Source organism: Pocillopora verrucosa, chromosome 6, assembly GCF_036669915.1.
Source record: "Pocillopora verrucosa isolate sample1 chromosome 6, ASM3666991v2, whole genome shotgun sequence".
In the NCBI taxonomy this organism is placed as follows: domain Eukaryota; kingdom Metazoa; phylum Cnidaria; class Anthozoa; order Scleractinia; family Pocilloporidae; genus Pocillopora; species Pocillopora verrucosa.
Window position 1 is genome coordinate 25,275,812 of NC_089317.1, and position 19,396 is coordinate 25,295,207.

Here is a 19,396-nt window from a genome sequence, read left to right on the forward strand (position 1 = left end):
CATGAATATCCAGGCACCAAATCCCGCTTGGTTTAGACACTTCAATTACTTTTCATAGCTACCGCAATGATTTAGTTTTCCTCAAGTTTTTTGGAAACAATTTGGAAATGGCAGGAGGATAACGCTTGATACATAACCGGCTTAAATTCATTTAAGGATATGCTAGAAATTACCTAAAATGAAATACAATGTGTCAGGTTCAATGATCCCCAGAGACTTTTCTAACAATAATATAACCCTATCTGGTTTTAAGAATTAATCCTGTGTTTTTTTCTTTCAATAGACTCTGTCGAAACCGTTACGCAAGCTGAACAACTTGAAACAACAGTGAAAAAATCTTTATCCTGAAATTCTGTTTAAACATTACCCTTGCGGGTTCGAATAAACTACTTTTATTATCCAGTCATAACTTAGTGGGTTAAGAGGCGGATTTTGGGATTTTGATCAAATGGTATTCCACTGAACCGCCAAGCCAGGTGATACCTAATTACTGATGAAAGTCTATCCCCCGGGACCCCCCCGCTAACAATTATAATGTCACTAATAGAAATAGAGAACACACATGCGCAGTTAAATAGAATAAATTGTTGAAAAAAAAATTGCTATCAATACTAGGGATATGAAACCAAACCGTAAAACTCATAAACTGAAGACCATGTAGAAAGGACTGGGATCACGAAGAAAAAACGGAATGAAACTAAGCACATGGCGGTCTCTTGGTTGAGTATGTCTTGTTTTATCGACCTTCATCGTTTCCCCTTCGTCTTCGATTCAGTTTCTGTAAAAACACATGAATTGCTACACCTTTGATAGAAGACTGGTAGTTTTGTTCCGGGGCGTTGTGCTTTAGAGAAGTAATCAGCTCACTCCCGATGGAAAAAATGCAACACTATGCACTTTACCTGCTTTACTGAACTGATCCTCTCATTATACCGGACAATGGGCTAGAAATTTGAACTTTAAAGGTGATCGCTAGCCAATAAATCAACCTTTGCAGCGCAGATGAATTTATGAATATATAAAGATTTCTATTGTAATACTCTTATGAGAAACGTTTTATTTTCAAATGTATCTTGAGAGTAATCCGTGATCACATTTAATTTTTGTTGATTTCCTTTTTTCATTTGCACCAGATGCAAAACTAAATCCAATTGTGACTTTGCCCTCCTATTTTCCCGCTCTCCAGACAGTTTTCTTGTTTTTATTATCAGTCCGCGTTGGCTTGACACCTTTTCACTTATCCTGATTACTCGTATAGGTTATTCTTGTTTTGGGTACAATTAGAAAAGAACTCTAACTTGGAATCGAATGCTGCTTTTACCAGACCAAATTTCGTAGACTCTCTCATCAAACCAACACCATCTTTCCACAACGTAATATCAGATCTTGTTAGTTTTCGATAGTATTCAAAGCAGAATAACAATTACTTACTGGCTATTCTAAGTGGCCACTAAGTGTTTTAATAATGTGAACGTTAAAATTAAGGGACACTGGGGCTTCTGTCAATGCTGTGACCTTTCTCTAGTCCTTTAATTTGCACACGATAAACAAATATAGGAACTTGCAAACGTAGGTAATTGGATATTATTTTTTTTTGAGTGGGGACCTCAAAATGCTACAACGTGTAAACTGTCAAAAGGAAATAAATAACCTGTTCTTAAGAGCAGAATATGTCTTTTTTTTTGTATCGAGTCAAGTTGAAGCTACAGATGGATGATCCAAATTTTGGAGAAACGCGGCGAAACAAAGAAAGTAGTTTATTCTTTCCCGAGCAGAACAGAAAAATATATCAAATATTCTGCTATCTAGCAATGAAGACAGAAAATTAAATGACTTGTCTAGTTATTTGGATTCCCCTCCTTTATTGGTTATCACGTGATCGGTTTCGCTTCAAAGCTTTTTATGATTAAGAAAGCTTTTGCATGGTCTGACATCTGCTTTGAGAGTAATTTAATACAGGAACAGTTCTTTAAAATGTGGCTTAGAAGTAAGTCACCTCGAGGTGTAATTCCATTGTATATCTCACTACAATTCCCTTGAGAAGGATATACCACTCTTTACAAACACGTTTATTTCTTTCCAGAAATATTTCTCGCATGCAACCTATATAACTTTCCGATTCTTATCTGTACTAAACCGTTTCTTTTAGTGGCTTTTTGGCATTTTTCATGGCATTTCGTCACAATAAGCGTCAAAATTTTAATGCCTTGTGTCACACTTTCCGCTGATTAGATGAAAATAAGGCTTACATGTGTGAAAATCCGCCCATCAGAAAATTGACAGGCGTTCCATCAAATTGACTACTGAGGTGATGTACCTTGACTTAAAATGACATAAGTTGACAAGATTTGACATCAATTGACATAAAATGATATCACAGAACCTCACACGACATGGTTAAAAACCCTGCTTTACAGAAGGCAATATAGCTCGTTATCAGCCAGGCTTAATAAAGGACCTACTCTGGGTACTATCTGAGAATAAACTGAGGCTAAGGTATAAACTCAAGCTCAGGAACTCTGCCGGAATGTGAGTGAATACGTTGTCTACTACGATTTAAAACTGAATGACTCGATAGTTTTACATATTCTTCATGTGTTTCAGAACAAAGAAATGACTGGAAAAAGCTTATCGTTTCTTTTCATGGCTGGTTGGACCTTCCTCTTACTAGAGTTGTCGTTAAATCCCTCCGTGGCAAAAGGTATGGGCTAATATCTATTAATTGTAGTGAGTAAACGTCCTGTCATGTTTCGCCACGGTTTTTTCACTTCCTATCATAGTTGTCAACAACCACCTCTAAAAATTACACAGCACTTATGCTTTTAGTACTTTTTCGACCAACGTTCGGTTCAAGGGTGTAAACATGAAGAGAACTTGCGCAAAACATCACTTATGATTTTACTTCTGTACATGTTCTTCACACAGGACACCATGATGTACACGACGGATCAGCAAAGGTGAGTGTGAAACGTTCTTCATTATTATCTCGAAAATTCTTAAAGTTATTGATTAAGCACAAATCTTCTTTTAAAATATAAATTTTAGACAGATCAACACTGGAAAAAAACGTTTATCGGCCGTAGAATAGTCCAAAGGTCGAGAGACTAGAGAGTTCTTTACTTTATTTCCTTTTCATTTGGGCCGGCTAGTTTTATCTCCCAATGAACAAACATGGCGCAACATGGCTGACAAACGTCGGGCATGCGCAAGGCAATCAATTTGGCCTGCCGCACGTCAATTTCCCGCGCAAAATTTCTAATGAAACAGTAATACACCTCCCTTGTCACGCAAAATGAGCCGAGAAAATAAAACGTCCAAAGAAGGAAACAAAGGTAGAGAAAACGAGAGCTCTAGTTTCTTTAGAACGTAAAGCCTAATAAATTACGTGTATCCTGCTGATCATTATTTTGCTTTGAGCTTTACGGAAAACATTACACGGTTCTAAACCACTGTAACCTAAATGGCTTGTGTGTTTTTTATGGCTCTTGTAACACAACTTGTTTCTTACAGTCTGAAACATGCCGCCCATAATTAGCCACATTAGCACTCGCACATGCGCAGACGTTCGACCACTGAGATTTCTTCACACTTTGTTATGCTTTGTAATCAACTACTCACAACACAGCTAATGGCGCATGCTAAAGAGTTGCAGTGATGTCACGACCGTCTAAGCTGCATAGGTTAACAAACAGCGCGCGCTGTGAGTCCCTCCTTAGCTAAGAGCGTTTTATTCTTCATTCCTGAACAGTAACTAAATGCACACTTGACTCAAACGAGACAGATGAAATAAGTCTTCAGTCATCTTTCGAATTCAGGTGTCCACTGTTGTGTGATGGGATATAGATATCCCTGTTATTGTCTATATAAATCTTTTTAATCATTGCTTGTCCAAGAGGCGCATAGTTTATCCAGTAATGTTTTCAAATTTCAACTTATTTATATGTTTGTGACGTCATATTTGTGATCAATAAGAGATATATTTCGGAAAAATATCAGATGGATTCGCTAAATATAGGATTATTGATAATGGTTATAATGAACGTTTTAGGAAAGCATTGAGAAATCACTAAGCCGATGAACGACGAGTGGAACCGCCTTAGTTCCCAAATGTACTCTCTAAACCAACAAGGTCCTATCACGGGTCACTACCTGAAAATTGAAGGAAAATCTGTTGTTGCATATGCCAAAAATACAGATCCAAAAAGTAAGTAGATATTCAAGTTTTGGAACATGTTCACAGCTTTATTGTTAAAAAGATTCGAGTTAAAAGGCCAAGAAACAAAAGTTCAATGTTAATCAAATGCAGCAGTCTTCGGATAGGAGGCAAATCCAACCATGGCCGTTACTAAAAATAACATAGAAGGCGCTGATTTTGTAAAAGTGCGAGTGATGTCATGAAGTGCTTTCGACTAGTCTTGCTTAAAAAAAGAGAAAAGAACATAGAATAAAATAAAACAAAGCAAATCCAAAACGATCATTTTCTGCCTTACCATTGATATCAATTTGTGTTATTTTTGACAGCTCACTTAATGGTCCATACTATTCTGGAAATGACCGGTAAAAAATTCGACCAAATTGTTATTTTGGAGAGTAGCAGTGGTGGAACCGCAGTGGCCGTAAACAAAACAGATGACACCGTCTTTGTAAAGGTATCACCGCCCACGGGGATGGAACGTTAAGGGGGGTGGGGGGGGGGGGAGGGGTGAGGGTGGGGAAAATTTAAGTTATTTACTAAAGAAAACAAGTCAAAATATGGATTAAGAAAAACAACAAAAACAAACACAAGAAAAGATTTCAATCAAGTAGTACAAAGAAAAAACCATCCAAACAAACAAAAAAAACCGAAAACATCCATGAATCTCTTGGAGCCCTCATTGCCCCATCCCCCCCCCCCCCCTTCCATACCTCCCTCCTTCCCCCCCTCCCCTCCCAATCACTTTTCTGATAGTCCATCCTCTGGTGAGAATTGTGCGAGGTCCATGAATATCCAAGCACCAAATAAGCTTGGTTTAAAACCTTTAATTCCTTTTCATAGCTATCGAAATGATTTATTTTTTCCCTCAGTTTTGGAAACATTTGGAAATGGCAGGAGATAACGCTGATACATAACCGGCCTAAATTCATTTACGGATGCTAGAAATTACTAACTGAATACAATGTGTGAAGTTGAATGTTTCCTAGAGATTTTCTTACAATAATACAACCCTATCTGGTTTAAGAATTAATCCAGTGTTTTTTCTCCAATAGACTCTGTCGACATCTTTGCGCAGTCTTAACAACTTGGATAAAGTGAAACGTCTTTACCCTGAAATTCTGTTTAAAAAAGTACCCAGAGAAATTGGGAGTTACTACTTTTATTTTGAGTCATACCTTAGTGGTAAGAGGCGGGTTTTGGGATTTGATGAAAATGGTCTTGCAATGAACACCGGCCAGGTGACGCCTGATTCTTTGGAAAGTCTTATCGCTTCTCTATAATATCATGGATAGAAATAGAGAACACACGTGCGCAGTAAATAAGGTAATTTGCAATAAAAATTGCTATCGATAATATGCATATGAAACCAAACCGTAAACTAATAAACCGAAGACATGTAGAAAGACTGGGATCAAGAATAAAAACAGAATGGAACTAATCAAATGCCTCTCTTGGTTCAGTATATCTTGTTTTCATCGACCTCCATCATTTCCCCTTGGTCTTCGATTCATTTCTTAAAACATATTAAAACGCTAAACCTTTGCTAGAAAACTAGTTTTTGTTCCAGTTGCGTTAGTGCTTCAGATAAGTAATCAGCTCACTCCTGAGGAATAAAACGCAACACTATGCACTTTACCTGAAATGATCCTCTCGGTATATAGGACTTTGAATTAGAAATATGAACCTTAAAGGTGATTGCTCGCCAGTAAATTAACCTCTGCAGCGCAGATAAATATGTGAATATATAAAGTTTTCTTTTGACTTTCTCTAATGGGAAGCGTTTTATTTTTAATAGTATATTGAGAGTAATGCGTGATCGCATAAATTTTGGTTGACTTCCCTCTTTGATTGGTCGAGACAATTTGCTCAAATCAGATCCAAAACTAAATCCAATCGTGACTTTGCCCTCCTGTTTTCCCGCTCTTTTCTTGTTTTTATTATCATTTCGCGTTCGCTCCATGACGCCTTTACACTTATCTTGATTTGTTTAGATTATTCTGGTTTTGGTTTACAACTAGAAAAGAACTCTAACTTGGAATCGAATGCTGCTGTTACCGGTCCAAATTTCGTAGCTTTTCTAATCATGCCAGTCACCATCTTTCCACAACTTAATATCAGATCGTGTAAGTTTTCGATAGTATTCAAAGCAGGATAACAATTATTTACTGAATCTTCTAGGTGGCCCTTCACGGCTATTTTAATAATGTAAACGTTCAAATGAGTGGACATTGGGTTTTCTGTTAATGCTGTCACCTTCTCTATTCTTTTGATTTCCACACGATAAACAAACTTAGGAAGCTGGAAATGTAGGCAATTTGGATATTATCTTGTTTCGCGGTAGCTTTTCTTTTTTAGTTGAGTGGGGACCACAAAATGCTACCATGTGTAAACTGTCAAATGGAAATAAATAACCTGCTCTTGAGGGCAGAATATGTCTTGTTTTTTGTATCGAGTCAAGTTGAAGCTACAGAAGGATGATCCAAATTTTGGAGAAATGCGGCGAAACAAAGAAAGTAGTTTATTCTTTCCCAAGCAGAACAGAAAAATATATCAAATATTCTGCTATCTGACAATGAAGGCAGAAATTAAATGACTTGTCTAGTTATTTGGATTCCCCTCCTTTATGGTTATCACGTGATCGGTTTCGCTTCAAAGCTTTTTATGATTAAGAAAGCTTTTGCATGGTCTGACATCTGCTTTCAGATTAATTTAACACCGGAACAGTTCTTAATAATGTGGCTTAGAAGTAAGTCACCTCGAGGTGTAATTCCATCGTTATATCTCACTACAATTCCCTTGAGAAGGATATACCACTCTTTACAAACACGTTTATTTCTTTCCAGAAATATTTCTCGCATGCGACATACATAACTTTCCGATTCTTATCTGTACTAAAAACCTCACTTACTCAAGCAAGCGACTGTAAAACGGAAGGAATATCTTACACACGATTCACATAACGCCACACTGGTTGCCCCTTTTCTTTAGTGGCTTTTTGGGATTTTTCACGGCATTTCGTCACAATAAGTGTCAAAATGTTAATGCCTTGTGTCACACTTTCCGCTGATCAGATGAAATAAGACTTACTTGTGTGGAAATAAGCCCATTATAAAATTGACAGGCGTTCCATTAAATTGACTACTGAGGTGACGTCACTAAACATAAATTGACATGACTTAACAAGATTTGACATCAATTGACATGAAATGATATGACATAACCTCACACGACATGGTTAAAAACCCTGCCTGACAGAAAGAAATATAGTTCGTTATCAGCCCGGCTTAGTAAAGGACCTACTCTCGGGACTATCTGAGAATAAACTGAGGCCAAAGGATAAACTCAAGCTCAGGAACTCTGCCGGATTGTGAGTTGAATACGTTGTCTACTACGATTTAAACTGAATGACTCGATAGTTTTACGTATTCTTCCATGTGTTTCAGAACTAAGAAATGACTGGAAAAAGCTTATCGCTTCTTTTCATGGCTGGTTGGACTTTCCTCTTATTGGAGTTGTCGTTGAATCCCTCCGTGGCAAAAGGTATGGCTAATATCTATTAATTGTAGTGAGTAAACGTTCTGTCATGTTTCGCCACGGTTTTTTCACTTCCTCTCATAGTTGTCAACTACCACCTCTAAAAATTACACAGCGCTTATGCTTTTAGTACTTTGTGGACTGATGTTTCGGTTCAAGGGCATAAACATGAAGACAACTTACGCAAAACATCACTTATGATATTACTTTTGTGCATGTTCTTCACACAGGACACCATGATGTACACGACGTATCAGCAAAGGTGAGTGTGAAACTTTCTTGATTATAGTCTCAAAAATTCTAAAAGTTATTGAATTAAGCACAAACTCCTCCCTTAAAATATAGATTTTAGACGCATCAACACGTTTATCGGCCGTAAAATAGTTCAAAGGGTGCAAAGCCTTCCTTGAAGTCAGCAAGTTTGCTTTACTTTTCAAGCATCAGTTGACCTTGGCTTGAGAAAGGTAGAGCAGTAAACTCAAAGTACTCGAAAGTTTACCGAGCCGATGCGATCTCAAGTTAAAATCATACAGTAGTTTAGAGAGACTCGAGAGTTCTTTACTTTATTTCCTTTTCATCTGGGCCGGCTAAGTGTTATCTCCCAATGAACTACTACTCATTTGAAAATTTCCAAACATGGCGCGACATGGCTGTCAAACGTCGGGCATGCGCAAGGCAATCAACTGCCGTATGCCGATTTCTCGGCAAAATTTCAAATAAAACAGTAATACACAACCCTTGTCACGCAAAACGAGCCGAGAAAATAAAACGTCCAAAGAAGGAAATAAAGGAAGAGAAAACGAGAGCTCTAGGTTCTTTAGAACGTAAAGCCCAGTAAATTACGTGTATCCTGCTGAATCATTATTTTGTTTTGAGCTTTACGGAAAACATTACACGGTTCTAAACCACTGTAACTAAATGGCTTGTGTGTTTTTTATGGCCCTTGTAACACAACTTGTTCCTGACAGCCCGAAACACAATGCCCATAATTAGCCACATCCCCATTCGCACATGCGCAGACGTTCGATCACCGAGATTTCTTCACACTTTTGTATGCATTGCAATAAACTACTCACAACGCAGCTAATGGTGCATGCTAAAGAGTTGCAGCGATGTCACGACCATATTTTCTACGCTGGATAGGTTAGCAAACAGCGCGCGCTGTGAGTTCCTCCTTAACTAAGAGCGTTTTATTCTTGATTTCCAAACGGAAACTAAGTGCTTACTTGGCTTAAACGAAACACATGAAATAAGTCTTCGGTCATCTGTCGACTACAGTGTCCACTGTTGTGTGGTTGTATAAGATATCCCTGTTATTGTCTTTATAAATCTTTTTAATCATTGCTTTGTCCGAGATGGCGCATAGTTTATTCAATAATGTTTTCAAATTGCAACTTTTTTATATGTTAATGAGGTCATATCTGTGATCAAGAAGAGATATATTTCGGAAAAATATCTGATAGATTCGCTAAATAAAGAATAGGCCATTTTGCAGTTGTGCACTTAGTCGCCAAGCCTTTGATTTGGAATGAGGCTGAAAGTGACCTTGTTGTGATAGAGACCAATATTTAGTTAGCATGATGACAAAGTAATTTACATTTGAAAAGCAACAAGGTTTGTATCATAACAAGGTCACCCTTAGCCTCACTCCTGTTCAAAGGCTTGGCAACCAAGCACACAATTGTAAGATGGACTATTATTGATAATGGTTAAAATGAACGTTTTAGGAAAGCATCGAGGAAATCGCTAAGCCGATGAACGACGAGTGGGCCCGCGACACTGTCCAAATGTATTCCAGGAATGAACTCGGTCAGGTCCCGGGTCACTACCTGAAAATTGACGGAAAATCTGTTGTTGCATATGCCACAGACACAGATCCAAAAAGTAAGTAGATATTCAAGTTTTGGAATATGTTCACAGCTTTCTTGCAAACGAGGTCGAGTTAAACGGCCAAGAAACAAAAGTTCAGTGTTAATCAAATGCAGCAGTCTTCGGATAGGAGGCAAATCCAACTATGGCCGTTACTAAGAATAACATGGAAGGCGCTTATTTTGTAAAAGTGCGGGTGATGTCATGAAACGCTTTCGACTAGTCATGCTTAGAAAACGAAAAAAACAGAATAAAGCAAAACAAAGCGAATCGAAATCGATCATTTTCTGCCTTTCCATTGATATCAATTTGTGTTATTTTTGACAGCTCAATTAAAGTTTCTTCATACTGTGGACCTGATTGGTCAAAAAGCAGTTCAAATGATTATTTTGGCGAGTAGCAGTGGTGGAACCGTAGTGGCCGTAAACAAAACAGATGACACCGTCTTTGTAAAGGTATCACCACTCACGGGGATGGAACGTTAATGGGTGTGGGTCGGGAAAGTTTAATTTATTTACTAATTAAAAATAGTCAGAACATTCATACATCTCTTGGAGCCCTCATTGCTCCATCCTCCCCCCCCCTTCCATACCTCCCTCCTTCCCCCCCCCTCCCCTCCCAATCACTTTTCTGATAGTCCATCCTCCGGTGAGGATTGTGCGAGGTCCATGAATATCCAAGCACCAAATTCGCTTGGTTTAAAATATTCAATTACTTTCATTGCTACCGAAATTATTTAACTTTCCTCAGTTTTGGAAACACTTGGAAATGGCAGGAGATAACTGTGATACATAACCGGCTTAAATTTATTAAAGGAAGCTGGAAATTACTAACTGAATACAACGTGTGAAGTTGAACGCTTCCTAGAGACTTTCTAACAATAATATAACCCTATCTGGTTTAAGAACTAATTCGGTGTTTTTTCTCTACTAGACTCTGTCGACATCTCTGTCAAGTCTTAACAGATTGAAACAAGTGAAACTTCTTTATCCTGAAATTCTGTTTCGAAAAGTATCCAGAGAAGCTGGGAGTGAGATCTTTTATTTAAAGTCATACCTTAGTGGTAAGAGGCGGATTTTGGGTTTTGATAAAAAAGGTCTTCCATTGAATACCAGCCAGGTGAGGCCTGATTCTGTGGAAAGTTTTATCACTATTATATAAGATCATGGATAGAAATAGAGAACACACAAGCGCAGTAAATGGAGTATTTTTGAAATGAAAATTGCTATCGATAATATGGAGATGAAACCAAACCGTTAACTCATAAACCGAAGACATGTAGAAAGACTGGGATCAAGAATAAAAACAGAATGAAACTAATCAAATGCGTCTCTTGGTTGAGCTTGTCTTGTTTCCATTGACCTCCATCATTTCCCCTTGGTCTTCGATTCATTTTGTTAAAACATATTAAAACGCTACACCTTTGCTTGAAAACTAGTTTTTGTTCCAGTTGCGTTGGTGCTTTAGATAAGTAATCGGCTCACTCCCAAGGAAAAAAATGCAACACTATGCACTTTACCTGAACTTATCCTTTCAGTATACAAGACTTTGAATTAGAAATATGAACCTTAAAGGTGATTGCTCGCCAGTAAATTAACCTCTGTAGCGCAGATAAATATATGAATATATATAGTTTCTCTTTGTACTACTCTAGTGGGAAACTTTTTATTGTTAATTGTATATTGAGAGTAATACTTGATCGCATAAATTTTAGTTGATTTCCCTCTTTGACTGGTCGAGACAGTTTGCTCAAATCAGATGCAAAACTGAATCCAATCGTGACTTTGTCCTCCTGTTTTCCCGCTCTTTTCTTGTTTTTATTATCATTTCGCATTCGCTTCTTGACGCCTTTTCACTTATCCTGAACTTTGAATTATCTTTTCAGCGCGGATAATATGGTATGCATACGCCCCGAAATCCTCACGCAGCTTGTTTTCTATTTGTCCCACTCTAAATATTTAACTTCTTTCTTAAGAGAAGTTCTCAATTGTTAATCGATAGTGGTCGCTATCTTGCAGGGTTTAGTTTATTTCCCTATTTGATAGGTCAAGAAAATTCGCGCCACCTTATCAACCAATCAGAAACAAAACTAATTCCAATATTGACTTGGCACTCTTGCTTTTTCGCACTCCGAACAGTATTCCTGTTTCAACTTTGAGCAGTCATTGGTTCCGTGAGGCATTTTACCCTGTCCCGATTAGCCGTTCGGGTTATTTTGGGTTTAGTTTTACGTCACTTGATGAGAAAGCTCTCTAGCGTATGCTACCGTTACCAAAAGCGTTACCGTTATCTTATTGTGTGACACAGTTAGCCGTGATTTCTCGGAAGCTTGTAAACTCTCGAAACCAAGCTAAACTTAACTATCCCGACCCTTGTTATAACGAACTGGCAGCTTGTCCAGTGAGCGCATTGAACATGAATAATAAAATTAAACGAATCAGCTGTTGAATTTGAGAACAATAGGCCATTGATTGAATCACTGTCACGTGACAAGGTGGACTTTGCTAGAAAAATTCTTCAATCAATGTTGACGTCCCAGTTGGTGTTTCTAGGAAATCACTGATACCTCGCAGACGACAAACATGCAGAAATCCCAAACGCGGGCCATTGTTTTGCCTTTTTGGACGTTTGCTGTCCTTGTAACGGCACTAGTTGGCCTATTCCCAGCGTTACTGTATTGTATTGGTGAGATTGTAGTGCTGAAATCACGCTTTGAGCAACAACAGCAGACAATCGAGTACTTAGAAAACGTCACAGCGCATATTCAACGCAGAACTGTGGAAAACGATTTCTCGAGCGGCGAAACGCAAGAGGCTTACCAGAGTTTAATGAAATGGAAGGTTTGACGTTTTTACGTTTCCTTGATTGACAATTTTCAATTTGAACGACCTCGAGGTCTTAGAAACCGGTCGCTCAATTATACACACAATTGTCAAAGCTTGGCAGCTACTTAGGAACGCAAAGCACAATTACTCATTCTTTATCGGGTTTACAGAAGACCTTAACGTCAATTGACATCGTTTCTACACTAACTTAGAGGTCGTCCACGTAGGTATCTACAAGAAAACAAAGCTAGATATTTATTTGTGGAAAACTAAACGTCATTTCCGCATTGTACATTGTTTAGGAAAGCGAAATACGACTGATGAGACAGAGGAGGGACACTGGTTCACGAAAAAATGATTCATGTCGCTGCAGGCGAGGTAGATATATCACTGAGATTTTCATCCAGTTTATACAAAACTACAAAATATAACAAAAAGAATGGGACTAGGCGCAAGTCAATATCGGCTTGGGGTGTTATTTAGCAGCCTTAGATAGAGGGCTAGTGCATCGAGTTTGTAAAATCCCCTCTCCCCCCCTTTCCCTGCCCAATACCCTTCCCCTTTTGTAAAGAGTCTGGGGCGCGAGGGAAAGCAGCAATGTTCATTCTGAATGAGAAGACAAGCAGCCAAATAAGCGGTTCAAAAAGCCCGGGGTTCGTGATAAAATGATAAAAAATTGGCCATACATATTTTTTGCTTAAAACACTTTTTCTCGGCAATGAGGCATCCTAGAGGCACACAAATTATGCTTTTCCCTGGGAACAGACATTTCCCAGAATTCTCCCCTTTCCAACCCCTCTTCCCCCCTCCTTTCTCTCCCCCCCCCCCCCCCCCAACGACCTTCGGCTCCAGTTCAATTGCATTCCTAGCAGTTTATTCCTTACTCTAGCGTTTCACTTTTTCCGTCTAAATACACAGCCTACAAGAAGAGATTTGTAAAATGAGGCACTTCTTCAATTGTTCGCAAAATGCTTATTTTGCCTTTACTCGAGCTGTTGGCTGAAGTCCATGAAAAGCTTATTTCTCGGAAGTCCTCTCTTACATCAAAAATCGCTTTTTGAACGAGGTGTGAAATTCAATCCTGCGACAGCCCTAAAATAAGAAAGCTGTTCGTTTTCCAATTAATTCTAAAAGAAAGGAAAAAAAAGTTTTAACTTGCGACCTAATTTGCTTTTTATAACTTTGTCTGGATGATTCAAATTTTGTTGTTATGATATACAGTTACATAACTTGAGGTCAGGTATTGGGTCACTTTGGATAGTGGTTTATTTTGAAACTATATATATCGAAACAAAGCTTTATTAGCTTACCAAGGATATTGTTCCTGTAAGACAATACAGTTCAGATGTGGTCTGGCACGTTCTTGACCTTGGAGTCTCAATTCTAAACAATGTCTAGAAGCAATATCAATTTGCCTTGCAAAATTGAAATTCTGTTTTGAAAGCAGCTCTTTTTGATAAAGACTATGGTTTAAGCTTCATGTACCAAAGAAAGTGAGGTCCTATAAAATGAGTCTTAAACGAATTTTAATGTCAGTTTATGCATGTTTTGGTACTTCACGTAATGACTTAAACGTCACGTACTGTGAAGGATAACTTGTCACGCGAAACAAAAAATACGGAATGACCAGACACGTATATTCACGTTACACAAGTCTTTTGGTAAAAAAAAAGTTTTTCTATTTTAGGTCGTAAAGGAGAGCGGGGACCAAAAGGACAGAAAGGTGATGTAAAATGAAGGGGAAGTTGATGTTATAATTTTGAAAAGGCATCCTTAATCGTACGAATTTCATATCTATTTTTCCATTCACACAAAAGCTTAAACGTGTTTTAAAGCTGTTTTGTTAAACACGATTTAAATTTGTTTTCTTCATAGAAGCAGCTTAAACCGATGTTTGTCGACTTCAAATTTAGCACATTAAAGTACAAGTTAGTGACTACTTGAAGCCGATGGAAAATTCAGTTTTTCAGCTCTCTGTATCTTATTTTCATTCAATTAATCCGGATTTAACTAAACATGTCTTACTAGTGTGAATGGGGTATATGAAACTTAAGACTGTTGTCAGAGCCAGCAAAGCAAGTGCTTAAATTATTCGTATATTTGAGCGCGAGTCTTTTTAATGTTTACAAATAGACACGCGCGGACATACGCAAAGAGGACATTTATCCTCGCGGTATCTTTTCCTACGTGTGCGCCTTTGTGATTCGCTTGCTGTTTAAGCGCATGACTAGGATGTAATTAGGAGTAGCCTCTAGGTCAAGATCCTGTGTAGAAACATGTTATATTCAATTCAACAGAGGCTCTAATGTGTGTAAATAACAATCTGTTTTTTTTCTGTGCAGGATCGACCGGACGAAAGGGAAGGGCAGGTAAAAAAAACTTGTTTTTCAAAACTAGAAAGAAAAAGTATTTGTATCTCTTTTAAATATTGCATCCAGTTACGATTGTGGCGGGAAAAATATAATTTGTTGAGTAACCTACAATCTTACGAATGGTTATCATGGTCATGAAAGATCAACACACCATGATCGTCATCATCACCAGCATCATTATCATTAATCGTTAGCGGATCCCTTTAATCAACAACTTGAGTAGAAAGTGTATACATATCATACAGGCGCGGTTACCGAACCGAAAGCACTTTTCTTATTCGTTTCGTTTTTTTTTTTTTCCTCAGGACCTAAAGGTGACACGGGAGCACTCGGCAACACTGGACCGCCGGGAAGGGATGGGCAGAAAGGGAAAATGGGTACGAGCGTTGTGTTTACTTTAATTAGTAATGGCAGCTCACCAAGACTGCCGCTAGGAATCTTGTCTAATGCTTCAGATGGTCTCATACCACCGTTCCTTACTTTAAAATACTAGTCTTGATCGATCCCCTCAAGATAAGATATTTTCTCTTATTAACACATTCAAAAACAATGAACGAATAACCTCTTACCTAGGTCTCTATTGCTTCTCTTTCAGGTGAGCGAGGAGAGCCTGGGCCTCCAGGTAGTGCAGAAGTCTCTACTGGGCACCTACACAAAATATATGATAGCTCTGATTAAAATTTTTTCTTGGAAATGCACCATTCATAAGTTCCACTTACCATTTCATATAAAAAAGCGGCTGTCTCGTCAAGTGCGTAATTCAATCTGAATAGGAATGACACACATGGCACATTTTGTGGACTAAAACGAAAAAACCGGAGCAAAATTTGAGAAAACGAGCCACATAAAGGCCAAGTTTTTTAACTTTTCCTGTTTATCTTTTCTTATATTACTGCACTGAGTGTTTGCACACCAGTCATAAGTATAATCAAATGGTTTTTATTGACAATTTCTTTGCCTTTACGTTTAAAACAGGACAACCAGGCTCAATGTTTCGGGTGAGTGTTTCTTACAATATATTGATGATGATATGCCTCTTTTTTCGCCCATTGGTTTTATACTAAATGCTTAGACACTAACTCTCTGCGGGTGATTTTTCTTAATTTTAAATTTTAAGTCTTGATGATACCACTAAGATTATCCTGCTTGAATTCATTTTCTCAAACTTTTGTTTGTATCTCAATTCAGTCCACAGACTCGGCTCACATCGTTGGTTATGGTGAGCACATAAATCCCCCAAGAGGTACAACAAAATGTTAGTGTTAATCTCTTTTCTATTTTCTGGGTTTTTGTGAACGTGTACTATATAATAGCCTCGAAGTTACGCGTAATTATTTTTAAGGCAAAGTCGAGTTGACTTACAATGTCAGGCGATCTGATCATTGCAAACTGTGAACAACCTTCGTTTTTAGCGCGCAAAGGAAAATCCTTATCATCGATCCTTCAAAGGCGATGTTATCAGAGAGATGACATTAGGAATAGGTACTCGTTGAAATCATCAATTTCCCTAAGTTATGGTGAAATTATGATGATTATTCATACTTTTAACTTTTACAAATTCAAATTCTTTCCTAGGCGCACATGGGGTGAGAGAGGAGCGAGCGGGGGGGGGGGGGGGAAGGAAGGTTCCAGCGATAGCGTTTAACCTCCTATCTCCTCCGTACCCCTAGCAACGCCCATTGTACCAATTTTGAAATTAACACCCTCTTCTCTCTGCTCTCCTCAGTCCACCGCATCACGAACTGGAAATTAGGCCACATAACCGGTAGTATCAAATTCGTCAGCAACAGCTTCCTTGTGATTGGCACAACTGGCTACTACTTCGTGTACAGCCAACTCTTCTATTATGCAGGGGACACTCTCCTTATGGGCCATTACACATACATCAACGAGGAACCGGTCATGCGCAGTCTGAGCAGTGTCGTCAGCGAGGAGAGAAAGTACAACACGAATTATCACGGCGCAGTGTTCATGCTCAGAAGCGGTGACAAAATATCTGTGCGCATCCCGTTCACAAAGTCCTACTTCATGCATAAGGAAACCAGTTATTTTGGTGCTTTCCTTATCAGCCCCGTGTTAAACACGACCAGTTTTGTTCGAACGACTAACACAACTCAGGATTTCCCATAGAGCGGTTTTCAATCGAGTGTTGAAAGTTAAGTAATGCGGAAATGAAATGTTTTTTTTTACTTCGCACCGTGATTGATTTGAAAATCTTGTCCCACTCTCTCGACCAATGAGATGAAAAACAAAAACAAATCGTTGACTTGGCATTCACCTTTTCCCCAGCTCGCCTCAAGCAATTAAGGTGGGGGAGGGGGGATTGGAAGATTTTGGGGATCACATGCTTTTCAGGGAGAGGAGATAGGTGTGAAAAACATTACAGAGAGGGAGGATCAGGTAAATTTATCGTACAACAACCAAAATCTTCCGAACCCCCCACCCCTCAGGGGATAAATAAAGACATGTCCCTAAGCTTTTTTTTACATCAGATTTTCATTTCCTCTAGAACTACTTTGCTTTGATTGGCTGTTGTCATTATTTTGGTTTGGTTTTAGCGACACTCGATCGAAATGCGCAATGACCTTGAAGTACAAGTTATACGTTCATTTTGTAGGCTTAAATGTTTGAAACTTTATCTAGTAACAGGTTTATCAGCAGAGTTTCTATTACTTGAATAACGTCACATACAGAAAGTCAAAAGTGTTAGGAAAGGGAAAAGTTCTTTTTCATAGTGCACTGTTCAACTCAAATATAAACAAATCTGCGTTTGCGAATACTTCTCGCAGGCGGACACCTGCTATATGCATACGACGATTATTTTACATTTTTATTTGCTCTTTGTGACGTGCAAAATTCCCTTACCAAGTGAAGGAGACGACAACATATTACTTCGGAAAGTTGGAAAAAAATGGAAAGAATAAGCCAGTTAGAATGGTGTAGATTTAAAAAAATTCTAATGAGATTCTTGAAAACGTACTCCAAAGTTTCAAGATTCCAAAAAGAGCGCAATAGTTCCTTCAAGTTTCCAAACTTAAGAAAAAAAAAGTTTCGGTGGTCTTAAACAACTGAATTTCGATTTTCAGGTTACTTCTCGCATGTTACGTTCTGCAGTTATCACAATGTACAAAAATAAGAAATTATTACAATAGTTTTATGTCTTTAAAACATGACCGTATTTATTTTGGCGGACGTATACAGTGCACGTGTAATCGTTCAGTTGCGTGATGCAAACGTTAATAGCATCTCCCCTTCCCACCCCTCGTGAGGAGGTGGAAAGGCGACGGGGAGGGCCTGAGGAAGGTTGTGTGTGAGTCACATCAAGGGTATGCGTCAATGTTTTTAGTATTGTTGTTCTTGAGGTCATCCAACTTTAAGGTCATCTTCGTTGTCTGTATTTACAGTAACGCACAATGCTTGTGACCCTTACAGTGAATAAGTTATACGTCTGCCAAAAGAAACACGGGACCTTAATAATGTTTTAAAATTATCGAAGTATGCGTAAGGTGCCTAGTAAATTGCAAGGAATTATATACACATATATAATTATATACAATATAATTATATATTTTTGAGGGAAAATCTTGCAGAATCAGTTGTAAGTTTTGGTGTTGGTATACCTTGCAAAAACTTAAATTGGTTTTAAATGAGGGGTTTGTCAATATAGAGTAGAGGACACCTGTCGGTTTTGATAACCGTCATTCGGATGATTGCACACTAATTAGAATTCTGTTGTAAATAAACACATGTAAATGCCTACCATCACAAGTTTTACAAGGGTGTGTGCCTTCACTTGTCACGCTAGGCATAACAGAGTATGACCTTAGTTTCGTTTTCTGTTCACTATCTATTAGAAGCAAATTAATTGAGGTGAGAAAATTTAAGGTTGAGGTTACCCACAAGAATACGTATACGTCGGTTGTCCATGTAAAAAAAATTCAAGGAATGTTGCGGGCTCCGTTGTTCTTCAAGACCAGAAAAATTACAGAAGCAGAACTTGCGTAAGAGCCGGGGAATGCGTCGCGTTGCATAATTTAGCATGTGTGCTTTCAGTTCTCATTGCTCTAACGAAAATACATCTCATTTTTTCTCTGATTTTTCTGTCTCTCTGGGCGAGAGATACTATGTGTTTATATTTGCATGCAACAGAAGGATAAACCATTTTATTTTTGCTTAAGAAAAAGCTCTATCGCAATTTGAAGGCAGGGGGTTCATACCCTGTCAGAGTAGAAGTCATTTCCGCACGTTTTCGAGCGATGAGAATGTTCGTCCCTTCTCTCTTCCACATTACTTTTTTCACTCTTCTTCCTTTGATGTTTGTGTAATGTTTGACGATTTTTACTCTCTCTTGAGCTCAAACAAAGGAGGATTATATTTCTCATTTAAACGCCTTCTTTCGTCCTAAAATCTTTGTAAAATCAGCATTTCGGTAATTTACTCATTTTCAATCTGCATGTTTGAGGTTGAGAACGGAAAGTATGATTCAATTCCCTTTTGAACATGGAGTTGAACTTCTTAAACAATAATCAGCACGTTCATAAATAACTTTACTGCGATTACAATCGATTGTAGACTTGCAAGCAATATCGAGTTGTTTGTCA

The 19,396-nt window shown here is 38.3% G+C and overlaps 2 protein-coding genes and 1 long non-coding RNA gene across 8 annotated transcripts in view; 2 read left to right on the forward strand and 1 right to left on the reverse strand.

Annotated features, from left to right (window-relative positions):
• The window catches only part of LOC136281726 (uncharacterized), a 39,378-nt gene that overhangs the window by 19,362 nt on the left and 620 nt on the right, over window positions 1-19,396 (reverse strand). Inside the window, exons 2-4 of one of the 5 annotated variants that reach the window (XR_010717933.1) lie at window positions 15,365-15,443; window positions 5,371-5,469; window positions 3,901-4,149 (exon numbers count right to left, since the gene is read on the reverse strand). This is a non-coding gene — a long non-coding RNA (uncharacterized lncRNA). Of the gene's footprint in view, window positions 1-3,900; window positions 4,150-5,052; window positions 5,314-5,370; window positions 5,470-13,294; window positions 13,551-15,364; window positions 15,444-19,396 lie in introns of those variants that run through there. The other 4 variants (XR_010717934.1, XR_010717936.1, XR_010717937.1 and 1 more) reach the window with 4 other exon arrangements.
• Window positions 9,461-10,759, forward strand: LOC131772654 (uncharacterized). The gene is made up of 3 exons (XM_059088649.2): window positions 9,461-9,613; window positions 9,926-10,053; window positions 10,532-10,759. Exons 1-3 carry the CDS (start codon window positions 9,484-9,486, stop codon window positions 10,757-10,759), a joined length of 486 nt encoding a protein of 161 aa, XP_058944632.2. The 5' UTR covers window positions 9,461-9,483.
• Window positions 12,097-19,320, forward strand: LOC131785914 (ectodysplasin-A). 2 transcript variants are annotated; one of them, XM_059102905.2, is made up of 9 exons: window positions 12,097-12,438; window positions 12,726-12,801; window positions 14,111-14,146; window positions 14,766-14,792; window positions 15,101-15,172; window positions 15,391-15,417; window positions 15,771-15,793; window positions 15,984-16,050; window positions 16,522-19,320. In XM_059102905.2, the coding sequence occupies exons 1-9, from the start codon at window positions 12,181-12,183 to the stop codon at window positions 16,923-16,925; spliced, it is 990 nt and encodes a 329-aa protein (XP_058958888.2). In that variant the 5' UTR covers window positions 12,097-12,180; the 3' UTR covers window positions 16,926-19,320. The 2 variants fall into 2 exon arrangements, with proteins under 2 accessions (XP_058958888.2, XP_058958965.2); XM_059102982.2 differs by having other exon boundaries at window positions 15,984-16,038.